This window comes from Mustela putorius, unplaced genomic scaffold (assembly GCF_011764305.1).
Source record: "Mustela putorius furo isolate JIRA1106 unplaced genomic scaffold, ASM1176430v1.1 tig00000578_pilon_pilon_pilon, whole genome shotgun sequence".
NCBI lineage: Eukaryota > Metazoa > Chordata > Mammalia > Carnivora > Mustelidae > Mustela > Mustela putorius.
In genome coordinates this window covers 3,692,523-3,712,684 of record NW_025421422.1, presented here as the reverse complement: position 1 = coordinate 3,712,684, position 20,162 = coordinate 3,692,523, and the positions used below count along the sequence as shown (strand labels likewise).

The following is a 20,162-nucleotide window of genomic DNA, read 5'->3' as shown; positions in this document are numbered from 1 at the left end:
GAAGGAGACACTAAAAGACTGGGAGAGACTGTGGTTTGTATTGGACTAACATAATGATTTAAAGGCAATGAAACATAATAAAAGAACAGCCAGAAACTGGAGGCTCTTTGACCTTTGAAAGAATTGAACTCGGTAAACACACACACACACACACACACACACACACACACACCCTCTACATACTTGTGGCTTTTCTCCTGAGGGCACACCCCAGCCCTTCAGCCTGGCAAATAGTTCAAACAGGAAGCTTTAGTCTTACAGGGCTGAAGAATCACAGGCTGGAGTTGAGACTGCCAAAGGAGGAGGAAATTGAAAGGAAATCCTAGAAAGCAGGGAGCCACTTAGGGGAGTGAAATCTATATAAATACCCACCCCCCAATCCTTGGACAGTCCATGAATTACCCATCCTAAAGTCACAAAGCTGAGTCCAACCCTTGCTCTAGACCAAAAATCAACATTCTTCAGAGGAAGATAATAGAATCCAGATTCTCTTTATTATCTATAGTGTCCAGTATGTAAGTTACTAGGTATGTAAAGAAATAGGAAAACATGACCCACAATGAAGAGAAAAATAAGTCTGTAGAAGCAGATCCATAGCCAACTCAGCTGTTGAAATTAGTAGGCTCTAAGTTGAAAATATCTGTCTTATTTGTCATCAAGGAAATGCCCCAAATCAAAATCACAATGAGATATCACCTCACACCTGTCAGAATGGCTAAAATCAACAACACAAGAAACAACAGGTATTGGCGAGGATGAAAAGAAATGGGAACCCTCAGTGCACTGTTGGTAGGAATGCAAACTGGTACGGCCACTCAGAAAACAGTATGGAGGCTCCTCAAAAAGTTAAAAATAGAGCTACCCTATGACCCAGCAATTGGACTGAGTATTTACCCAAAGGATACAAAATTTTAATTCAAAAGGATACATGCACCCCAATGATTATAGCAGCACCATCGAAATAGCCACATTATGGAAACAGCCCAAATGTCTTTCGACTGATGAATGGATAAAGAAGATAGAGTATTGGGACATCTGGGTGTCTCAGACGGTTAAGCATCTGCCTTTGGCTCAGGTCATGGTCCCAGGGTCCTGAGATCGAGTCTCGCATCGGGTTCCCTGCTTGGCAGAGATTCTGCTTCTCCCTCTCCCTCTGCCTCTCCTCCTGCTTGTGCACTCTCTCTCTCTCAAATGAATAAATAAAATATCTAAAAAGAAAAAAAGTTGAAAAAAAAAAAAAGACAGTGTGTGTGTGTGTATAAAATGAAATATTACCCAGTCAAAAAAAAGAATGAAATCTTGCCATTTGCCATGACATGGATGGAGCTAGAGAGTATTATGTTAAGTAAGTCAGAGAAAGAAAAACACCATGTGATTTCACTCATATATGGAACTTAAGAAATAAAGGAGCAGGGGCGCCTGGGTGGCTCAGTGGGTTAAAGCCTCTGTCTTTGGCTCAGGTCATGATCTCAGGGTCCTCGGATGGAGCCCTACATTGGGCTCTCTGCTCAGCGGGAAGCCTGCTTCCCTTCCTCTCTCTCTGCCTGGTTCTCTGCCTACTTGTGATCACAGTCAAATAAATACATAAAATCTTTAAAAAAAAAAAAAGAAAGAAAGAAAGGAGCAAAAGGAAAAGAGAGAGAGGGAAGCAAACTAAGAAACAGACTCTTAACCATAGAGAACAAACTGATGGTTACCAGAGGGGAGGTAGATGGGGGGGGATGGGTGGAATTGGCGATGGGGATTAAGGAGGGCATTTGTCATGCTGGCGCCAGGGGACGTGTGGAAGTGCTGAATCGTTATTTGTACACGCCTGAAACTAATATGATGCTAACGAACTGGAATTAAAAAAAAAAAAAACTAAAAAAATAAAATATCTGTGATAAATATGTTAGCGAATGAAGTGGAATTGACATAATGGGTGATGAGATGGGGCTTTTCAGATCTGCAGAAATCTTATTTATTTATTTATTTATTTAAAAGATTTTATTTATTTATTTGACAGAGAGAGATCACAAGTAGGCAGAGAGGCAGGCAGAGAGAGAGAGGAGGAAGCAGGCTCCCTGCTGAGCAGAGAGCCCGATTCGAGACTCGATCCCAGGACCCTGAGATCATGACCTGAGCCGAAGGCAGCGGCTTAACCACTGAGCCACCCAGGTACCCAGATCTGCGGAAATTTTAGAAAAGCATCAGACGGAAATCATGCAAATGAAAAGGACTGTACTTGAAATAAAAACTTCGTTAGTGGGGATTAGCAGAAGATTGGCCAGGACAGAATAAAGAAGCGGTTAACTTGAAGATAGTGTGCAATGCAACAACTCGAACTGAAGCACGAAGAAGAAAAAAGATTTTAAGAAAAAATTATGGGGGGCGCCTGGGTGGCTCAGTGGGTTAAGCCTCTGCCTTCGGCTCAGGTCATGATCTCAGGGTCCTGGGATCGAGTCCTGCATCGGGCTCTGTGCTTGGCAGGGAGCCTGCTCCCCCCTCTCTTTCTGCCTACTCGTGATCTCTCTTTCTCTCTCTCTGCCAAATAAATAAATAAAATCTTTTTTTAAAAGAGAGAAAAGAATAAAGAAAAAATAATGGGAGCCTGGGGCACCTGGTTGGTTCAGGTGGAGGAGCACAGGACTCTGGATTTGGGGGGTCATGAGTGATTATTTGAAAAAAAAATACTTTAAAAAAATTAACAGAGCCTCGGTAACTCAAGAGAAGGTGTTAGGTAGAACTGAAGTCCTGGAAGGAGAGAAGGTAGCATAGGAACAGAAAAAATAAGTTGAGGAAATATTAACCAATTTCGTCTCTAAATCTGATGTAAAAATGAAACAAACCAAACTTTTTGTTTCTGGCATGGTGCATGAGGAGCTCAGAAGTTGCCATTCTGTCCTAATAACAAGAAAAATGCTGAACAAATGGAAAATCAACAACTCTTCTTAGAGCCATCAAAGCAGTGAGGTCCCAGGACAAACCACTGCCCCCCCAAACTGCAAAAAGGAGCAGATTGTGATGTACTGAGCAGAAGCCTCCCTGGGAACCAGTGCCAGGTAGAAAAACATAAACACAATTGACAAGTTGCTGGAGGCCAACTCTCGGTGTGGCCAACTCCGAGAGTTCAACATTCCAGGGGGACCCGGTTTTGGGGGGAATCCCCACATCTGTGAGTTTTACACGGGAGCCCTGTTGTAGAAAAATCTCCTGGCGCTTTCAGCAGGAGGAGGGGGAAAGGAACCATTTTGAAACACTCCAGAGCATTCTGTTGTTCTCAGCAGGGCCTGCTCTCAGGAGAAACTTTTTTTTTTACGGGAGCCGAACCCGTTGGGGTCTTTTTTCTTTTTCTTTTTTTTTTTTTTTTTAAGATTTTATTTATTTATTTGACAGTCAGAGATCACAAGTAGGCAGAGAGGCAGGAAGAGAGAGAGGAGGAGGCAGGCTCCCCGTTGAGCAGAGAGCCTGATGCGGGGCTTGATCCCAGGACCCCAGAACCATAACCTGAGCGGAAGGCAGAGGCCCAACCCACTGAGCCACCCAGGCGCCCCACCTGTTGGGGTCTTATCAGAGCCTCATTGACCTGGGGGAGGGAAATACCCAACTATTGCTGGCTTTAGCCTTCCATGTGTGGGAACAGAAATAGCCCAGCTCAGCTCCCACTTAACCATCTTGTCCCACCTAACTGGGGTGTGAGGGGGTGGGGGGTGGGAACAAAACAAAAAACACTAAAACAAACAAACAAACAAACAAACAGAAAAAAAACAAAAACAAATCTAAGCAGTGCTGCTGAAGTTCACAGTCCAGGGGCAGACTGAGGGAAAGACTGAGACCTAACAATAGGACTCCAGGATGCTTCCTCCCCCTGCACACCTAACCACTACATCACTAAAGTCTCTCTACTGCCGTTCCTTTCACCAAGTACATCATGTTTACCATCCGACAAAAAATAACAAGGTATTCTGTACGCTGCCTTTGGGTTTTGTTGATAGTTTCCTTTGCTGTGCAAAAGCTCTTTTTTTTTTTTAAACACCTTTTTTTTTTTTTAAATGGCATTTCAAGATTTTTTTTTTAAGATTTTATTTATTTATTTGACAGAGAGAGATCACAAGTAGGCAGAGAGAGAGAGAGGAGGAAGCAGGCTCACTACAGAGAAGAGAGCCCGATGTGGGGCTCGATCCCAGGACCCTGGGATCATGACCTGAGCAGAAGGCAGAGGCTTTAACCCACTGAGCCATCCAGGCACCCCTCAAGATTTTTTATTTATTTGGGAGAGAGAGAGAGGGAGCACAAGCGAGCTCAAGAGGGCGGTGGTGGGAGGTGTGGCGGTGAGAGGAGGGAGGGGCAAAGGGAGAAGCCGACTTTCCACAGAGCAGGCAGCCTGACTCAGGGCTCGAACCCAGGACTCCGAGATCATGACCTGAGCCGAAGGCAGATGCTTAACTGACTGAGCCACCCAGGCGTCCCTGTGCAAAATCTTTTTATCTTGATGAAGTCCCAATAGTTTATTTTTGTTTTTGTTTTCTTTGCCTTTGAAGACGTGTCTGGCAAGAAGTTGCTGCAGCTGAGGTCACAGAGGTTGCTGCCTGTGTTCCCCCCTAAGATTTTGATGGATTTCTGTCTCACATTTAGGTCTTCCACCCATTTTGAACTCGTATGTGGAATTTAAGAAACAAAACAGGGGAAGGTAGGGAAAAAGAGAATATAAACAGAGAAGGAGGCCAAACCATAAGAGACTCTTAAGTATAGGAAACCAGGTGAGGGTTGCTGGAGGGGAGATGGTTGGGGGGGAATGGGATAACTGGGGGATGGGCATTAACTGGGGGATGCCATGCCCGTGACAGAATGGGCATGGGGTGTTGTATGCAACTTATGAATCATTGTCTTCTACCTCTGAAACTAATCCTCTATATGTTAATTAAATTGAAAGTAAATAAAAAAGTTTTAAAAAATGACAAGGCATACTAGCAGGAAAAAGACACAGTTTTAGAGACTGAGCAAATAATAGGACCAGAGTAAGACATAGCAGAGATGTTGGAATGATCAGACCAGGAATTTAAAAAAACATCTCTATGAGGCACCTGGATGGCTCAGCTAGTTAAGCGTCGGCCTTCGGCTCAGGTCATGATCTTGTGGTCCTGGGATACGGTCCTACAATTGAGCCCCACATCAGGCTCCCTGCTCAGTGAGGAGTCTGCTTCTTCCTCTCCCTCTGCTCCTCCCCACTGCTTGTGCGTGCTCTCTCTCTCAACTAACTAAATAAATAATCTTTTAAAAAATACTACTATGATTAATATGCTAAAGGCTTTAATGGAAAAAATTGATAACATGCAAGGACAAATGGTAATCTGAGCAGAGAGATGGAAATTCTAAGAATCAAAAATAACTGCTAGATTTTGGTTGGAGGTGCTCTTCATAGAGTCCATTAGCTAAGGGTCATCCCATTTTTCCCAGGCCTCTTAAGAAATGCTTCAATTCTAGCAGAGGCCCTGCTTTCTAGTATCGAGAGCCACCGTCCAGAAATACAAATTCAACAGAATATCAGCCATTTATCTCCCAGACGGTCCCCTTTCTGACGTTCTACCTAGAGCAGGAAAAAATACTGAAAACATTACCTGCAGTCACAAGTCCTTCAGTTTCCTGCCAAGATTTCATATTCCCTTAGAGATACCTTTCAAGGAGAAAGTGAGACAGGAGGGGCACATGGGGGACTTCAAAGGCACTGATAAGGTTGTATTTCTTAAGCTTGGTGTTGGGCACATGAATATATGATTTGATATCATTTAGATTTTTCAGGTTAAAAATTCTTTGCGTGTATATTTGAAAAAAATGCTGGAGATCAAACACACGAAACAGAAATGAGGAATGCCTTTGAAGGGCTCATTTGACTGGGCGTGGCAGAGGAAGGAATCTGTGAACTTGAGAATATGACAATTAGAAACTTTCAAAACTGGAAAGCAACGAGAAAAAAAGACTGAAAAGGCAGAACAGAATATCCAAAAATGATGGGACAAGTACAAAAAGTACAACACATGTAATGGGAAGACCAGAAGGAGAAGAAAAAGAAAGGACCAGAAGCAATATTCGAGGGAATAATGACAGGATTTTCCCAAATTGTCAGACACCAAGCCACAGATCCAGGAAGTTCAGAGAGCACCAAGCAGGATAAATGCCCCCCAAAATACTACGCCCTGGGCAGATCATATTTAAACTTCAGAAAATCAGGGGTACCTGGGTGGCTCAGTGGGTTAAAACCTCTGCCTTCGGCTCAGGTCATGATCCTAGGGTCCTGAGATCGAGCCCCGTATTGGACTCTCTGCTCAGCAGGGAGCCTGCTTCCCCCACCCCCATCTCTCTCTGCCTGCCTCTCTGCCTACTTGTGATCTCTGTCTGTCAAATAAATAATTAAAATCTTTAAAAAAAATAAACTTCAGAAAATCAAAGATAAAAAAGGGTCTTGAAAGGGGCGCCTGGTTGGCTTGGTCAGTAGAGCATATAACTCTTGATCTCAGGGTTGTGAGTTTGAACCCATGTTGGATGTAGAGTTTACTTAAAAAAAAAAAGTGTCTTGAAAGAAGCCAGATGAAAAGTCAACTTCTTTAGAGGAGCAAAGATAAGACTTCCATCCAACTTCTCCTCAGAAACCATTCCAGCAAGAAGAGAGCAGAGTGAAATATTTAAAGTGTTGAGAGACTAAAACCATTGACCTAGAATTGTACCCTGTAAAATCATCCTTTAAAAGTGAAGGAGAAAGAAAGATTTGCTCAGAAAAACAAAAAATGACAGAATTTGTTGCCAGTAGATCTGCCTTGCAAAGATGTTAAAAGGAATTCTTCAAAGAGAAGGAAGCCATAAGTCAGAACTTGGGATCTACATAATGAGAGGAAGAGCATCAGAGAAGTAATAAATGAAGGCAAAATGCAACATTTGTTTCTCGTATTCTTAACTGATCTGACAGAAAATACTTTGCTCAAAATGATAATACCAACTATGTAATTATGTACGCTTCGCATGTGTGTGTATGTGTATATATAGATATCCTTACATGTAACTATATATGAGTGAAATGAATGACAGCAATGATATAAGGAAAAGGAGGGAAAAATGGAGAATATTTTATTATAAGGTTTTTGTACCATAAGTTATTTGCAAGTAGAGGTGGGTTAGTTGTAAATGTATATTGCAGACTTTGGGGAAACCACTACAAAAACTGAAAAAGGGAGATGCCTGGGTGGGTCAGTCGGTCAAGGGTCTGCCTTTAGCTCAGGTCATGATCCCAGAGTCTTGGGATCAAGTCCCATGTCCGGCTCCTTGCTCAGCCGGGAGCCTGCTTCTCCCTCTGCCCCTTCCCCTGCTCATGTTCTCTCTCTCTCTTACCCTCTCTCTCTCTCAAATTAAAAAAATCTTAAAAAAAAAAAAAAGTGAGGGCACCAGGGTGGGCTCAGTTGGTTAAGCCACTGCCTTTGGCTCAGGTCATGATCCCAGAGTCCCAGGATCAAGTCCTGCATTGGCAACCCCAGCTCCACTGGGAGACTGCTTCTCCCTCTGACATCCTCCCCTCTCATGCTCTCACTCTCTCTTTTTAATAAATAAATAAAATCTAAAAAAAAAAAGTGAAAAAGGAAGTACAACTGATAATGCTAAGAAAGGAGGAAAGTAGAATTATATGAAATGAATTAAAACTGAAAAAGGCTGAAAATCTGTAGAAGAAAAATAGGAACAAAGAATAAGAGCAACAAATAGAAGACAGTAAAAAGTAGGGTAAATATTAATTTAATAACCCCTTTAAGTTTCAATAATTTAATAAATTTCTTTATTTTTTAACTTTTTTAAAAAGACTTATTTTTCAGTAGTCTCTACAACCAACATGGGGCTCGAACTCACAACCCTGAGATTAAGAGTTGCACGCTCCACTGAATGAGCCAGCCAGATGCCCCTAAATGTCAATGGTTTAAATACACCAGTTAAAAGTCAAGGATTGTCAGAGTGGGTAAAAAACCAAGACCCAACAGTATGTTGTCTAGAAGAAGCCCACTTTAAATATAAAGACACAGGGTACTTGGGTGGCTCAGTGGGTTAAGCCTCTACCTTTGGCTCAGGTCATGGTCTCAGGGTCCTGGAATTGAGCCCCGCATTGGGCTCTCTGCTTGGCCGGGAGCCTGCTTCCCCCTCTCTCTCTGCCTGCCTCTCTGCCTGCTTGTGATCTCTCTCTCTTTCTCTGTGTCAAATAAATAAAATCTTAAAAAAAAAAAGACACATATAAAGCCAAGGGATGGAAAAAGATATACCATACTAGCACTAACCAGAGCAGACAGAGTAGACTTCGGAGAAAGTAAAATTATCATGGATAAAGGGTGGGGGCAATACAAAATGAAAGGATCAGTACTCCACGAAGGCACAACAGTTCTTAATGTGTATATGCCTAACAACAGGGCCTCAAAATATACAAGCCCAAAACTGATAGAACTGCAAGGAGAAATATAGGAATCCACTGTTACAGTTGGAAACTCTGACATCCTCTGCCAGAAATGGACATATACAGTTAGGCAGAAAATGAGAAAGAACATAGTTGAAATCAGCAACACCATCAATCAACTGGATACAATTGATGTCTATAGACCATTTCATCCAATAACAGATTACACATTCTTCTCAAGCTTACATTGAACATTCTGGGCCATAAAATATATCTCAATGAATTTCAAAGAACTAGAAATCATACCATGCATGTTCTTAGACCATAATGGAATTAAACTAGAAATTAATAGCAGAAAGGTAACTGGAAACTCCCCAAATTCCAAATACTTGGAAATTAAACAATAGACTTCTAAGTAACACATGGGTCAAATAAGAAGTCTCAGGAGACATTTTTAGATATTTTGAATGACATAAAAATAAAATGGCAACTTATCAAAATTTGTGGAAAGTATCAAAAGCAATGCATAGATGGAAATTTATTGCACTGAATGCATATGTTAGGAAAGAAGAAAGATCTAAAATCAATAATCTAAGCTTTGACCTTAGAAAAGTAGAAAAAAGGAGAGTAAATTAAATCCAAAGTAAGTAAAATAAAAGAAACAATAGAAATTAGAGCAGAAATCAACGAAATTGAAAACAAGAAATCAATAGGGAAAACCAACAAAACCAAAAGCTAGTTCTTTGAGAAAAAAAAAATCAATAAAACTGACAATCTCCTAGCCAGGATAATTAGAAGAGAAAAAAGAGAAAAATAGATCAACAGAACAGAACAGAGAGCCCAGAAATAGAAATCAAATTAAACTGATCTTTGATAAAGAAGCAAGACAATGCAATAAAGCAAAGATACTCTTTTTCATAAATAATGCTGGAACAACTGGACACTCACATGTAAAACAAAAAAAATGAAGAAATTATACCAATTCTTTACAATTTCTTTCAGAGGATAGAAGCGGGAGAACACACCCTAACTCATTCTATGAGACTAGTGCTACCCTAATACCAAGACTAGACAAAAGTACAAGAAAGGAAAAGAGATATTGAGGGGCGTTTGGGTGGCTCAGTGGGTTAAGCCACTGCCTTCGGCTCAGGTCATGATCTCAGAGTCCTGGGATCGAGTCCCGCGTCGGGCTCTCTGCTCAGCAGGGAACCTGCTTCCCTATCTCTCTCTCTCTGCCTGCCTCTCCATCTACTTGTAATTTCTCTCTGTCAAATTAATAAATAAAAAATCTTAAAAAAAAGAGAGATATTGAAAGATCAATATCATCTCATAGATGCAAAATTCTTCAACAAAATTTAGCAAATGGAATCTAAGATGTATAAGAAGAATTATATACCATGACGAAGAGGGATTTATTACAGGATGTATGTATATATGTGCATGTGTGTGTGTATTTTAAATATTTTATTTATTTATTTGACAGACAGGGATCACAAGTAGGCAGAGAGGCAGGCAGAGAGAGAGGAAGGGAAGCAGGCTCCCCGTTGAGCAGAGAGCCTGATGTGGGGCTCAATCCCAGGACCCTGGGATCATGACCTGAGCTGAAGGCAGAGGCTTTAACCCACTGAGCCACCCAGGCACCCCATGTATGTGTGTATATATAATGGAACATTATATATCCTTTAAAAATAAAGGAGATTTTCCCATTTGCAACAACATGGATGGCCCTGGAGGGCATTATTCTAAGTGAAATAAACCAGACAGAGGAAGACAAATACTGCATGATATTACTTCTATATGGAATCTTTAAAAAAAAAAAAAGAAAGAGGAATACCTGGGTGGCTCAGTTGGTTAAGCAGCTGCCTTCAGCTCAGGTCATGATCCCAGGGTCCTGGGATCGAGTCCCACATCCGGCTCCTTTCCCTCCGCAGGGAGCCTGCTTCTCCCTCTGACTCTGCCTTCCACTCTGTCTGCCTATGCTAGCTCTCGCTCACTCTCTCTGACAAATAAATAAATAAAATCTTTAAAAAAAAAAAAAAGAAAGAAAGAAAGAAAGAAAGAAAAAAAAGATTGAACAGATAGAAACAGAAACACAGTAGATTTCCAGGGTCTGGGGCAGGGGATGAGGAATGGGGAAAGGTTGATAAAGGAATACCAACTTTCAGTTATAACATGACGAAGTTCTGAAGATTTAACATAGAGTATGGTGCCTGAAGTTGATGATAGTGTGTTGTGTAAATGACATTTGCTAAGAGGGTAAATCTTAACTGTTCTTACCACATATGAACACACACACACACACACACACACACACACACAAAGTGTGTTCCTTACAGAAAAGATTCTTACGAAACTAAATATACTCTAAGATCCAGCAATTGCACTCACTGGCATTTACCCAAATGAACTGAAAACATGTCCACACAAAAATCTGCATGTGGATGTTTCTTCAGAACTGCGCAAACTTGGAAGCAACCAAGATGTTTTTGAGTAGGCGACATATGATGGAATATTATTTACAGCTAAAAAGAAATGAGTTTATCGAACCGTGAAAAGATACGGAGGAAACTTAAATGCGTCTTAGTGAGAGGAGAGGGATGAATGGGCAGAGCACCAAGGATTTTTAGGTCTGCGGAACCACTCTGTATAACATGACAATGGTGGATACAGAACAGCATTCATCTACCAATACCATGGAATGTACAACACCAAGAGGGAACTCTTGTGTAAACTATGGACTTCAGGTGACAATGTGTCATTGTGGATTCAATTGTACCAAATGTGCCATTGTACATGAGATGTTGATAGTGGGAAAGGCTGTGCATATGTGAGGACAGGGAAGATATGTGAATCCTCTGTACTTTCTGCTCAATTTTTCTTGAACCCCCCAAAGTGCTGTAGAGATAATTTTATCAATTAGATAAAAAAACAACCAACCAAAACAACATTCTCAGCAACCTTGCTGATCTAGGAATCCTAGCAAACCCAAAGAAGGATAAACACAAAATCATACGCAACTACATCATTATCAACCTGTTGAAAACCAAGAGTAAAGAGAAAATCTTAAAAGCCAAAGGAAAAAAGACGTAGTACGTACAGGAGAACAACAAGAACCACAGCCAGTTTCTCATGAGAAGTTGTCATTTCCTATATCAGCCAGAAGACCATGGAACAATATCTTTAAAAGTGCTAAAAGGGAGGAAAACTGCCAAACTCTCATTTTATCTTCAGCTGAAAATATCTTTTTGTTTTTTAAAGATTTTATTTATTTATTTGACAGACAGTGATCACAAGTAGGCAGAGAAGCAGGCAGAGAGAGAGGGGGAGGCAGGCTCCCCATTGAGCAGAGAGCCCAACACGGGGCTCGATCCCAGGACCCTGGGATCACGACCTGAGCCAAAGGCAGAGGCTTTAACCCACTGAGCCACCCAGGCACCCCAGAAAACAGTTTTAGGTAAAAGCGGGGAGGATTCGTTGCCAGCAGACCCATACAGGCAGAGCTAAAGGACGTTCTTTAGGCTGAAGACAAATGATACCAGATGGAATCTGGAGCTACAGGAAATCGTTAGAAATGATAACTATATCAGTAGATATGAATGACTATTTTCCTAACTTGTTTCAAAGTCAATTGTTTAAAGCAATAACAACAATGTATTGTGGGGATCATAACAAATGCAAAAGTGAAATGAATGACAGTGATAGATCAAGGTGAGAAGGGGGCAAATTATACAGTTGAAATATTCCTATTTATACATGAAGTGGTATAATATTAATTCAAGCAAATTGTGATAAGTCAAGGATGCCTATCGTTATCCTTAGAGCAACCGTGAAAAATAACACAAAGTCATAGAGATAAAATGGGGCTGTAGACAGTACTCAGTCTAAAAGAAGACAGGAAAAAGGGAAAAATATTAAAAGATGGGGTCAAGAGAGCCCAAATCGCAAGATGGTGGGATGGTTGACTTATATGGAACCGTATCAATAACTCTACATATCATTAAAGGTAAGTGAACTCAACAGTCAAGACTGTTTAAAAAATAAGCCCCGAGTATATGCTGTTAACCAGAGATAGCCTTTGAATAGAAAGAGGAAAATAGAAATAAAAAGAATAAAAATAGAAAGGAAAAGGACTGAAAAAGATATACCAATGCAAATGCTGAAAATAAGAAAGTTGGCGTGTTTAATTTAGTATCAAAGCAGAATGCAGAGCAAGGAGTATCACTAGAGAGAAAGATATTAATATCATAAGGTTGACATTAGAATTCTGAACATGTATGCACCTAAAAACAAAGCTTCAAAACACACTAAGCAAAAACTGACCAAACTGAAGGGAGAAATAGACAAATCTACAATCATAGTTGGAAAGACAGAGAGTGAAAGAGAGAAAAATAGAGGGTCAGAGAGACAGAGACAAGGAGGAAAGAGAGGGAAACAGATACAGAGACAAAGAGCCCAAGTGAGGGAGAGGGATGTGACCTGATCCTTAGAGGACTCAGAGACAAGGGACAAGAAAAGAGAGAGATGCACCATGTCCTAGACGGAGGGAGGGTCGGGAGCTCTGGTTGTGGCGCATGGAGCCAGAGCAGGGGTCTGGACCTGTGGGTTCCTGGAGGGGGTGCTGTAGGGTGGGCAACATCACTCACCCGCTGCCCCGTGGAGCCTTGGGGGCCAGGCTCCCCACGCAGTCCCTGTGTGGGAGGGAGGAGAGGTGAGAAGTCAGCTATTGGTGGGTATGACCCAGGACTTCGCAGAATCCTCCACCAGGGGCTGCCTCAGTACTCACTCTCTCTCCCTTCTCTCCTGGGTGGCCGGAGATTCCTTTGGGTCCAATGGGGCCTGGGGGTCCCTGAGCAATAAGACAGGGCCTCAGTCTTGTGCTGAGGCGGGATGGGGTAGGCAGGGATTTGTAGGGGCAGAGGGGTAGAGGAGGGGGCCTCAGTTTGGCCTGGGCATCTGGGTTCTTTCCCACACTCCCAGTGCCTGGCACACAGCAGTGACTTTGTACAGCTCAGGGTTCAGAGTTATGGCCCTGGAGTCAGAGAGTTTGTGCCCTGACCTGGAAGTTGCTATGTGCTGGCAGCAGCCCTAGGTCAAGAACCTCTATCTTTCTTGGCCGCCAAGTGCAGACAATGCTTGCTTCTCCTTATGTGGACTGAATGAAAAGATTTATGGAAAGTAGTTTGCATATTAAGTGCTCCATAAATGCTTGAATGAATGAATGATGGATGGATGCCTGGATGGATGGACAGATATGTGGACTGATAAGTGGGTGTGTGGATGAATGAATGGAACAGATTAGTGGGAGCAACCGGAGATTTACTCACCATGTGTCCAGGACTCCCAGGGATGCCCATGGGACCAGGAAGTCCAGGGGGACCTGGAATAAGACAGGATGTCCTCAGGACTGAAACAGAGTACAATGCCAGGAAGTCCACCATTCGCTCCCTCCTGAGAGCCACAGCCTTAGGCCCTCTGCCATTTCCCAACCCCACCCTTTACCCTGGACCTGGACTCAACTTACCCATGGGCCCTGGGGGGCCTGGGAGTCCAGATGGTCCCTGGGGCCAGTGGCTGCTAGTCTCAGTAAAGGTGTTGGACAGTAAAGGGTCCCCTGGCAGGGGGGAAAGATGGTGAGTGACCAGGGCTGGGCTTGAGCATGACCGTCAGTCTGTACCTGCCCCTCTGCCAAGCTGACCGTGACTGCCCTGTGGGATAGCCTGCCATGCGGCTGGGGCTCCTGGACAGCTGCTCTAGGGATGGGGAGGGTGGAGTGTATTGGTCACACAGGACCAGGAGGCAGGGAGACCTGGGCACTAACCCTACCACAGTCTAACTCGTGACATCCAGCAACACTCCAGCTTGCTGAGCCCATACTGCCACATGTCAGATAGGAACACTAATAAAAGCCACTGTTTACTGACAACCTACTTTGCACTGGGCTTCTGTGTGTGGGGGTCATGGAGCTCTGGGAGAACTCTACAGTCACTCTCTCCATTGTACAGATGAGGAAACTGAGGCTTGGGGAAGGAGAAGGAGTGGTGAGATGGAATGAATGGCTGGCTGGGGGAATAAATGAATGGCGCCCAGACATACATCAAAGAAAAGGCACAGGTAGGGGTGAACGGGGCACTCCAAGCTCTGACCACTGGCAGCATGCATGGAGGTCAGTCTGGGGACGAGGCGGAGGATACACATCAGGGCCCTCCTAGGCGGAAGGGGCTCTGAGCACAGAACTAGGGAGCGCAGAGCTCATTTCCTGCTGCCAGGCCTGGAGCTTTCCGGTACTCTCAGGGCTGGACCCTGGCCAGCTCCAAGGCTTGGCAGGAGGGCCTGATGCCGGCAGTTCCAAGCACAGGCTCCAGAGGATGCCTGGGTTTGAAGCTGGCCTCCCTCCCCCATGTCCTGGCTATGTGATCACCCCTCTCTTGCCCTCAGTTTTCCTCATCTGAGAACAGAGCAGGACAATGGCATTTGTCAAAAGACTAGGTAACACGTAGCTGACCAAAGGCAAGCCTGGTAAACAGAAGGTAGATAGCAGTGGTATTGGGGTAATGGTTATGCCGGCCTTGTCCTCACCCCCACCATTATCTGACGTGACCCCAGAGGACTTACCATACTGGGGGTTCCAGGTGTGGGGTGGTCCGACAGGGGCTGGGGGCCCAGGGGGTCCAGGAGGCCCTGGTGGGCCTGGAGGTCCCCTCTCTCCAGGGGCTCCCATAGCTCCGGCCTGGCCAGGGCTTCCTGGGGGGCCCTGAGGACCTACAATGGAACCAGGGAGTTGGTGGGTATCTAGAGGCAGGGAGGCCCAAGGGTGGTTGCAAGGAGGCAGGACAAGGCAGCCTGGGGCAGCGGAGTAGAAGGGGGCTCCTGAGGCCCCAGGCCCAGGACTGTCCTGGCTCTGACCTCCTTGGCCATCTATCCGAGGGATGGATAACCCTCTTCAGGGGCTTTAGGACAATGGACACTTGGTACTTAGTAGATTCTTAGGAAATGTTGATTTCCAGGATGTTCTCTCCTTTCCCTTCCAGGCTTTCGAATGAGTTGTTCGCTCTACCAGTCTTTGCTCGGCCTTGAAGGTGTCCCCTTCAAGTCATCCTTTAGGCTTCAGCTAAGATGTCACTCCTACCAGGAAGCCCTTCCCACCCCCTACCCAACCCAGGCTGGGTCTCTGCTTATTTCCCTGGGCCTTCCATACCTGCAACATCCCCCCGAAGAACATTGGTCCCATGGTGGGGGGCACTGCTGTTCCTCCTCTGCCTAGGTGCCCCCTTCCACCCTGGTCTGGGAGCTCCGGGAGGCATGAACGAGTCTGGGCCCACCCCAGTGCCCAGCTCAGAGCCTGCTACGGTAGGTGCCCAGGAAGCATGGGTCCAGTGAAGGCAAAAGAGGGCTTCAGGGAGCCGGGGTACAAGTGGAGGTGGGTGAGTTGAGACACGAGTGGGTAGAAGGGGCCCAGGCTACCTTTGGCCAACAAAGGGTTCACTGACAGGGCTGAGCTGGGTAACTGAGGGGAGGGGCAGTGCTGTGGGCACTCACCTGGCGGGCCTCTCATCCCCATTGGGCCTCGGCTGCCAGTGTCTCCCTTGGGCCCGGTGGGTCCAGGAAGCCCCTGGGCACCAACTCGATCTGGGGGAGAAAGTTCATCAGCTTGGCAGCTCTGGCTTTCCTCTTGCCCTCACTGTGGCCCCAGCACCCCAGCCAGCACCTACCATCTCGAGGGAGCAGTGGGGCCCTCATGTTCTCTCTGGCTCCGGGTAGTCCTGGGGCAAGGGGGTAGGCAGGGGTCAGTGTCATCCAGGGTCCCTGACCCCAGCTCCACTGTGTGGGGTGGGGTGGTGGGGTGGCCAGGCCCCATCCCCTCCGGCCCACTGGAGAACTGAGAAGACCGAGGCCCAGAAGGGGGTCAAGTTGGGGTGGGGACTAGAATGTGGGAGCACACCCCCCCATAACACACTCACCTTGGAGGCCTCCATCCCCAGGGCTGCCTTGGGCTGCTGGGGAGCCCCAGAGTGGGACGAGGTCCCCAGGGGCAACTGGGGTTGGGAGCACTGCCCGCTCAGTGACAGTGAGCACGGCTACCTGTGGAGGAAGAGGAAGACAGGGTAGGTCCAGGGTCTCAACAGGGACAGGCTAGCTGAGGAGCCCCCTGGCTTGGTCATAGGAGGTCTGCGCAGCCAGCAGAACCCAGGTTGGATTGGAGACCCAGGGCCCAAAGTGCCTGTGATTTTCAAACTGCACAATTCATCCTTAGGAAAGCCATTACACACTGTCTCCACCACCCAAGGGGAGTTCTGGGTCGCTGTGTGTTTGCTGGGTGGTGAGGTTTTTCCTCTGCTGACCTGCATTGATAATCTGAAACTTCTCTTGGTCTCTTAAAGCACCACAAGCTTGAAGGATTTTTACGAAATTTGGAAGGAAGTTTGGGAGGGTAGGAAATGAACTAAAGGCCGCAGGGTGTATACAAAACCACTCCGGGACCCAGTGTGGGGGAGCCTCTGAAAGGTCAGGGGTGCCTCCTGAGCCACTGACCGGGATTAAAAAGGGGCCAGAAGGGGCACCCAGGTGGTTCAGTCAGTTATATGTCTGATTCTTGATTTCAGTGCAGGTCGTGATCTCAGTGTTGTGAGATCGAGCCCCACGTTGGGCTCTGCACTCAGCCCAGAGTCTGGTTGGGATTCTCTCTCCTTCCCCTCTGCCCCTCCTCCTGCTCACGTGCACACAGACACAGACACACACACACACACACTCTCTCTCTCTCTCTCAAAAATAAATAAATAAAACCTTGAAAAAGGGGGGACAGAATGCCCATTGACCGGGGGTGGGGATCCAGAGAAAAGTTGAAACTCTTGGGCAGACCCAGAATGGAGAACCACGCCCCAGATCTGAGACTGAGCCCCTCATGCTGGCCTCTCCCAGGAGGAATTCCGGGAGCAGTGTGGGCTTCCCGGAGCTCCCCAACCTCATAGCGAGGGTTCTGGCACACATCGGGGGCATCCTTTCATAGGACAAAATGGAGATGCTGTGAATGGCTGGCTGGTTTTCTGCAGAGTCACGCATGCTAACTCTGCAACCACCCCTTCGGCCATCCGGATTTCAAATTTCTCTATCCATTATTAACGTTTTGGTAAACATCTTCACATCGACTCTCCTTAAGATAAATTCCCAGAGTGACAGAGGAAAGGCTACGCGGACAAAGTGTGTACGTCTCTGTGTGTGCTTAGAAAAATCTGGAAGAGAAGATGCTTAAATGTTGACTGTTGCTCTTTCTGGGGGTACAAGTAACTGCTGCAGATGATTTCCTGGTAGGTTTTTTGCCATTCTGAGTTTTTCATGTTTCTAAATTTAAAATGTCTTACTTTTTTTTTTTTTTTAAGATTTATTTGTTTTAGAGAGAGCACGTGTGCGCAGGAGGCAGGGGAGGGGCAGAGGGAGAGAGAGAATCTCAAGCAGAGTCCCTATGGGGTGCGGAGCCCAACCCACAACTCATCTCATCATGCCCAGATCATGACCTGAGCCAAAATGAAGAGTCCGTGGCTGAAAGTGCTGAGCCACCCAGATGCCCCTGGAATGTCTTACTTTTTAATTGCTAAAACCCTTTTATCTTGAAATCATTTGAGATGCTCAATAGATGTTTTGCTTCAGAAACTAGGAAGATAGTGCTTTTATGGTGGTGTGGGTGTGGCGGGGTAAAAGGCAAAGGCGAAAGGGCAAGGAGGGGACGTAGCCACGGGCTCTGGGCGATGTGTACAATTCTCTGTCTGCACTGGGGATGGGGGAGCACAGGGGACCTTCGTGGGGGAAGGAGCCGGCCAGGCATATGACTCTGAGCAGGCTTCCTGGGGACGGGCACGTAAGGGAAGCCAGCTGGGAAGGCCACCTGCTCTTGGGTGTTGAAGCTCAGCTCAGAGCTGCTCTGTGGGAATGATGAGCTGATGGGGCGTGGAGGGTGGGTGGGGACGAGCCCAACAGGGGAGGGGCAGCTGCTCACGCACCTTGGCCTCCAGCGCCTTCAGCCGCTCGGTCAGCTCTGACACTTTGCTGCAGTTGAGGCAACCTGCAGGGAGGGACGAGGCTGGGCCAGGTATCCTAGGTTCCCCGAGGCACACGTTAGCCCTCAGGGGGACGCAGAATAGAGGCAAGGGGACAGACTTTTAATGGCCCCAACCCATGAGATGGCCCAGTGCAGGGAAGGAGGTACAATCTGGTCAGGGTGGGGCATGCCCTGAGGGTATCCTTGGGCTCCAGAGCCCCTAGAGCTGAACCAGAGACCCACTCCTGCAGCCTTGGCTTCCAAGATGCCTCCTTCCCTGGAAGCCAGGGCAGGAAATCCTGCTGCTTCCCCCTGGGCAGGGCTGGCCTGGGCTTGCTGGCTTTGGGGACCGACACATCACAGCCTGGATGGTGTTGGCATCAGAGGTGCTCCCCCTCTGATCCACCCTCCACAACCACTGGCCGGGTCCTCCAGTCTCCCCAGCAATACCCCTAAGTGATCCGTAGCCTTTCCGGCCCGTTATGCAACCTCCCAGCGGCTGCATACAGAGACTACTGTTTACAGGCTCGTCTCTTCAAGATCCTGGGTGTTGGGACAAGTGTTACCCCAGTTCACATCTGAGGAAACTGAGCTCAGAACAAGGATGGGGGAGTCCTTAATGAGCTCAAAATCTGGGGTCAAGTCCCAGCACTGCCTCTTCCTGGCTGTGGGGTCCTGGGCAGAGCATGTCTCCTCTCTGACCCTCGGCTTCCTCCTCTTTAACATGGGGACAATGATGCCTTCCTGGGGCTAGAAGATTTAAATGAGCTGACAATGGAAAGCACCTGGCACGGTGCCTCACTCATTGCAGACTCTTATTAGAAAAGCATCATTTCAATAAAAAGCAGAAGCTGGGGGCTTGGGCCTCTGTCTGCCAGAGTCCGGGGGTCATGGGTCTTGGGGTACTGGGCCCAGGTCAGACTCCCTCTAGAGCCCTGGGGTAGATGGGGTTGGCACTCCCCCCGACCCTCCACTGCTAGACCCAGCCGGTCTTAGGACCATCACCACATTGCCTGGGCCCCCACCAGCCCTCCCTTAAACCAGAGGGACCCTAAGCAGCTGCCCTGGCACCTACCTGAGAAGGCTGTGGGCCGAAGCGCCATCCGTCGCATGGTGTTGCCCGACCACCTGGGCTCCACGAAGCCAGAGGAGCCTGCAACTGAGGGACAACGGGGGTGAGGGACCCGCCGCCCCGCCCCGTCCTTGTCGTCCTTGTTTCAGACCCCACCCTGCCCGTCTGCTGCTGTTGCCCCAGCAGCGATCCCCACTTCCCTTAGTGCAGAGGGAGACAGAGGCCCAGAGAAGTGGGACAGTTTCCTGGGATCACATAGCGTGAGCTGGGCTGAACTGGAACAAGACAGCCAACCTGCTGGTGTTGGGGAGAGGGGCTCACAATGGGTGGGGCTGACAGTGAGGCACGCCCACTTTCCTCCCCTGCCCCCAACCCTGGCTGCCTGGGTTAAGAGCTTAGAGCTAACAGGTGCAAGGCCAAGTCTCAGCCCTGCTACTCGCTGCCTGTAAGACTTGTACTCTTTGGACCTGCCTATTTCCCAACCATAAAATGGGGTCCTCAGGCCACTACATCTCCCAGGCTGCTGGGAGGCCCGAGGAAGGTGATGTGTGCTAAGAGGCCCACTGGGCACACGCAGGGCCTGGCACACAGCGGGCAGCAGGGACATTGCCGTCCACCCTCTCCTTGCCCCAACTGGTAAAAAGTCACAGAAGTGGATCCAG

General features: G+C 46.8%; 1 protein-coding gene across 11 annotated transcripts in view; it reads right to left on the bottom strand.

Moving 5' to 3' along the window:
- The window catches only part of EMID1 (EMI domain containing 1), a 44,358-nt gene that overhangs the window by 9,963 nt on the left and 14,233 nt on the right, over positions 1-20,162 (bottom strand). For 5 of the 11 annotated variants that reach the window (XM_004766492.3, XM_013063458.2, XM_013063463.2 and 2 more), the window contains exons 4-13: positions 19,504-19,587; positions 18,391-18,452; positions 16,357-16,477; positions 16,108-16,158; positions 15,935-16,024; positions 15,011-15,157; positions 13,920-14,009; positions 13,723-13,775; positions 13,182-13,244; positions 13,042-13,086 (exon numbers count right to left, since the gene is read on the bottom strand). In XM_004766492.3, the coding sequence (XP_004766549.2) occupies positions 13,042-13,086; positions 13,182-13,244; positions 13,723-13,775; positions 13,920-14,009; positions 15,011-15,157; positions 15,935-16,024; positions 16,108-16,158; positions 16,357-16,477; positions 18,391-18,452; positions 19,504-19,587 (806 nt within the window). The remainder of the gene's footprint in view (positions 1-13,041; positions 13,087-13,181; positions 13,245-13,722; positions 13,776-13,919; positions 14,010-15,010; positions 15,158-15,934; positions 16,025-16,107; positions 16,159-16,356; positions 16,478-18,390; positions 18,453-19,503; positions 19,588-20,162) is intronic. The other 6 variants (XM_045081502.1, XM_045081501.1, XM_045081505.1 and 3 more) reach the window with 2 other exon arrangements.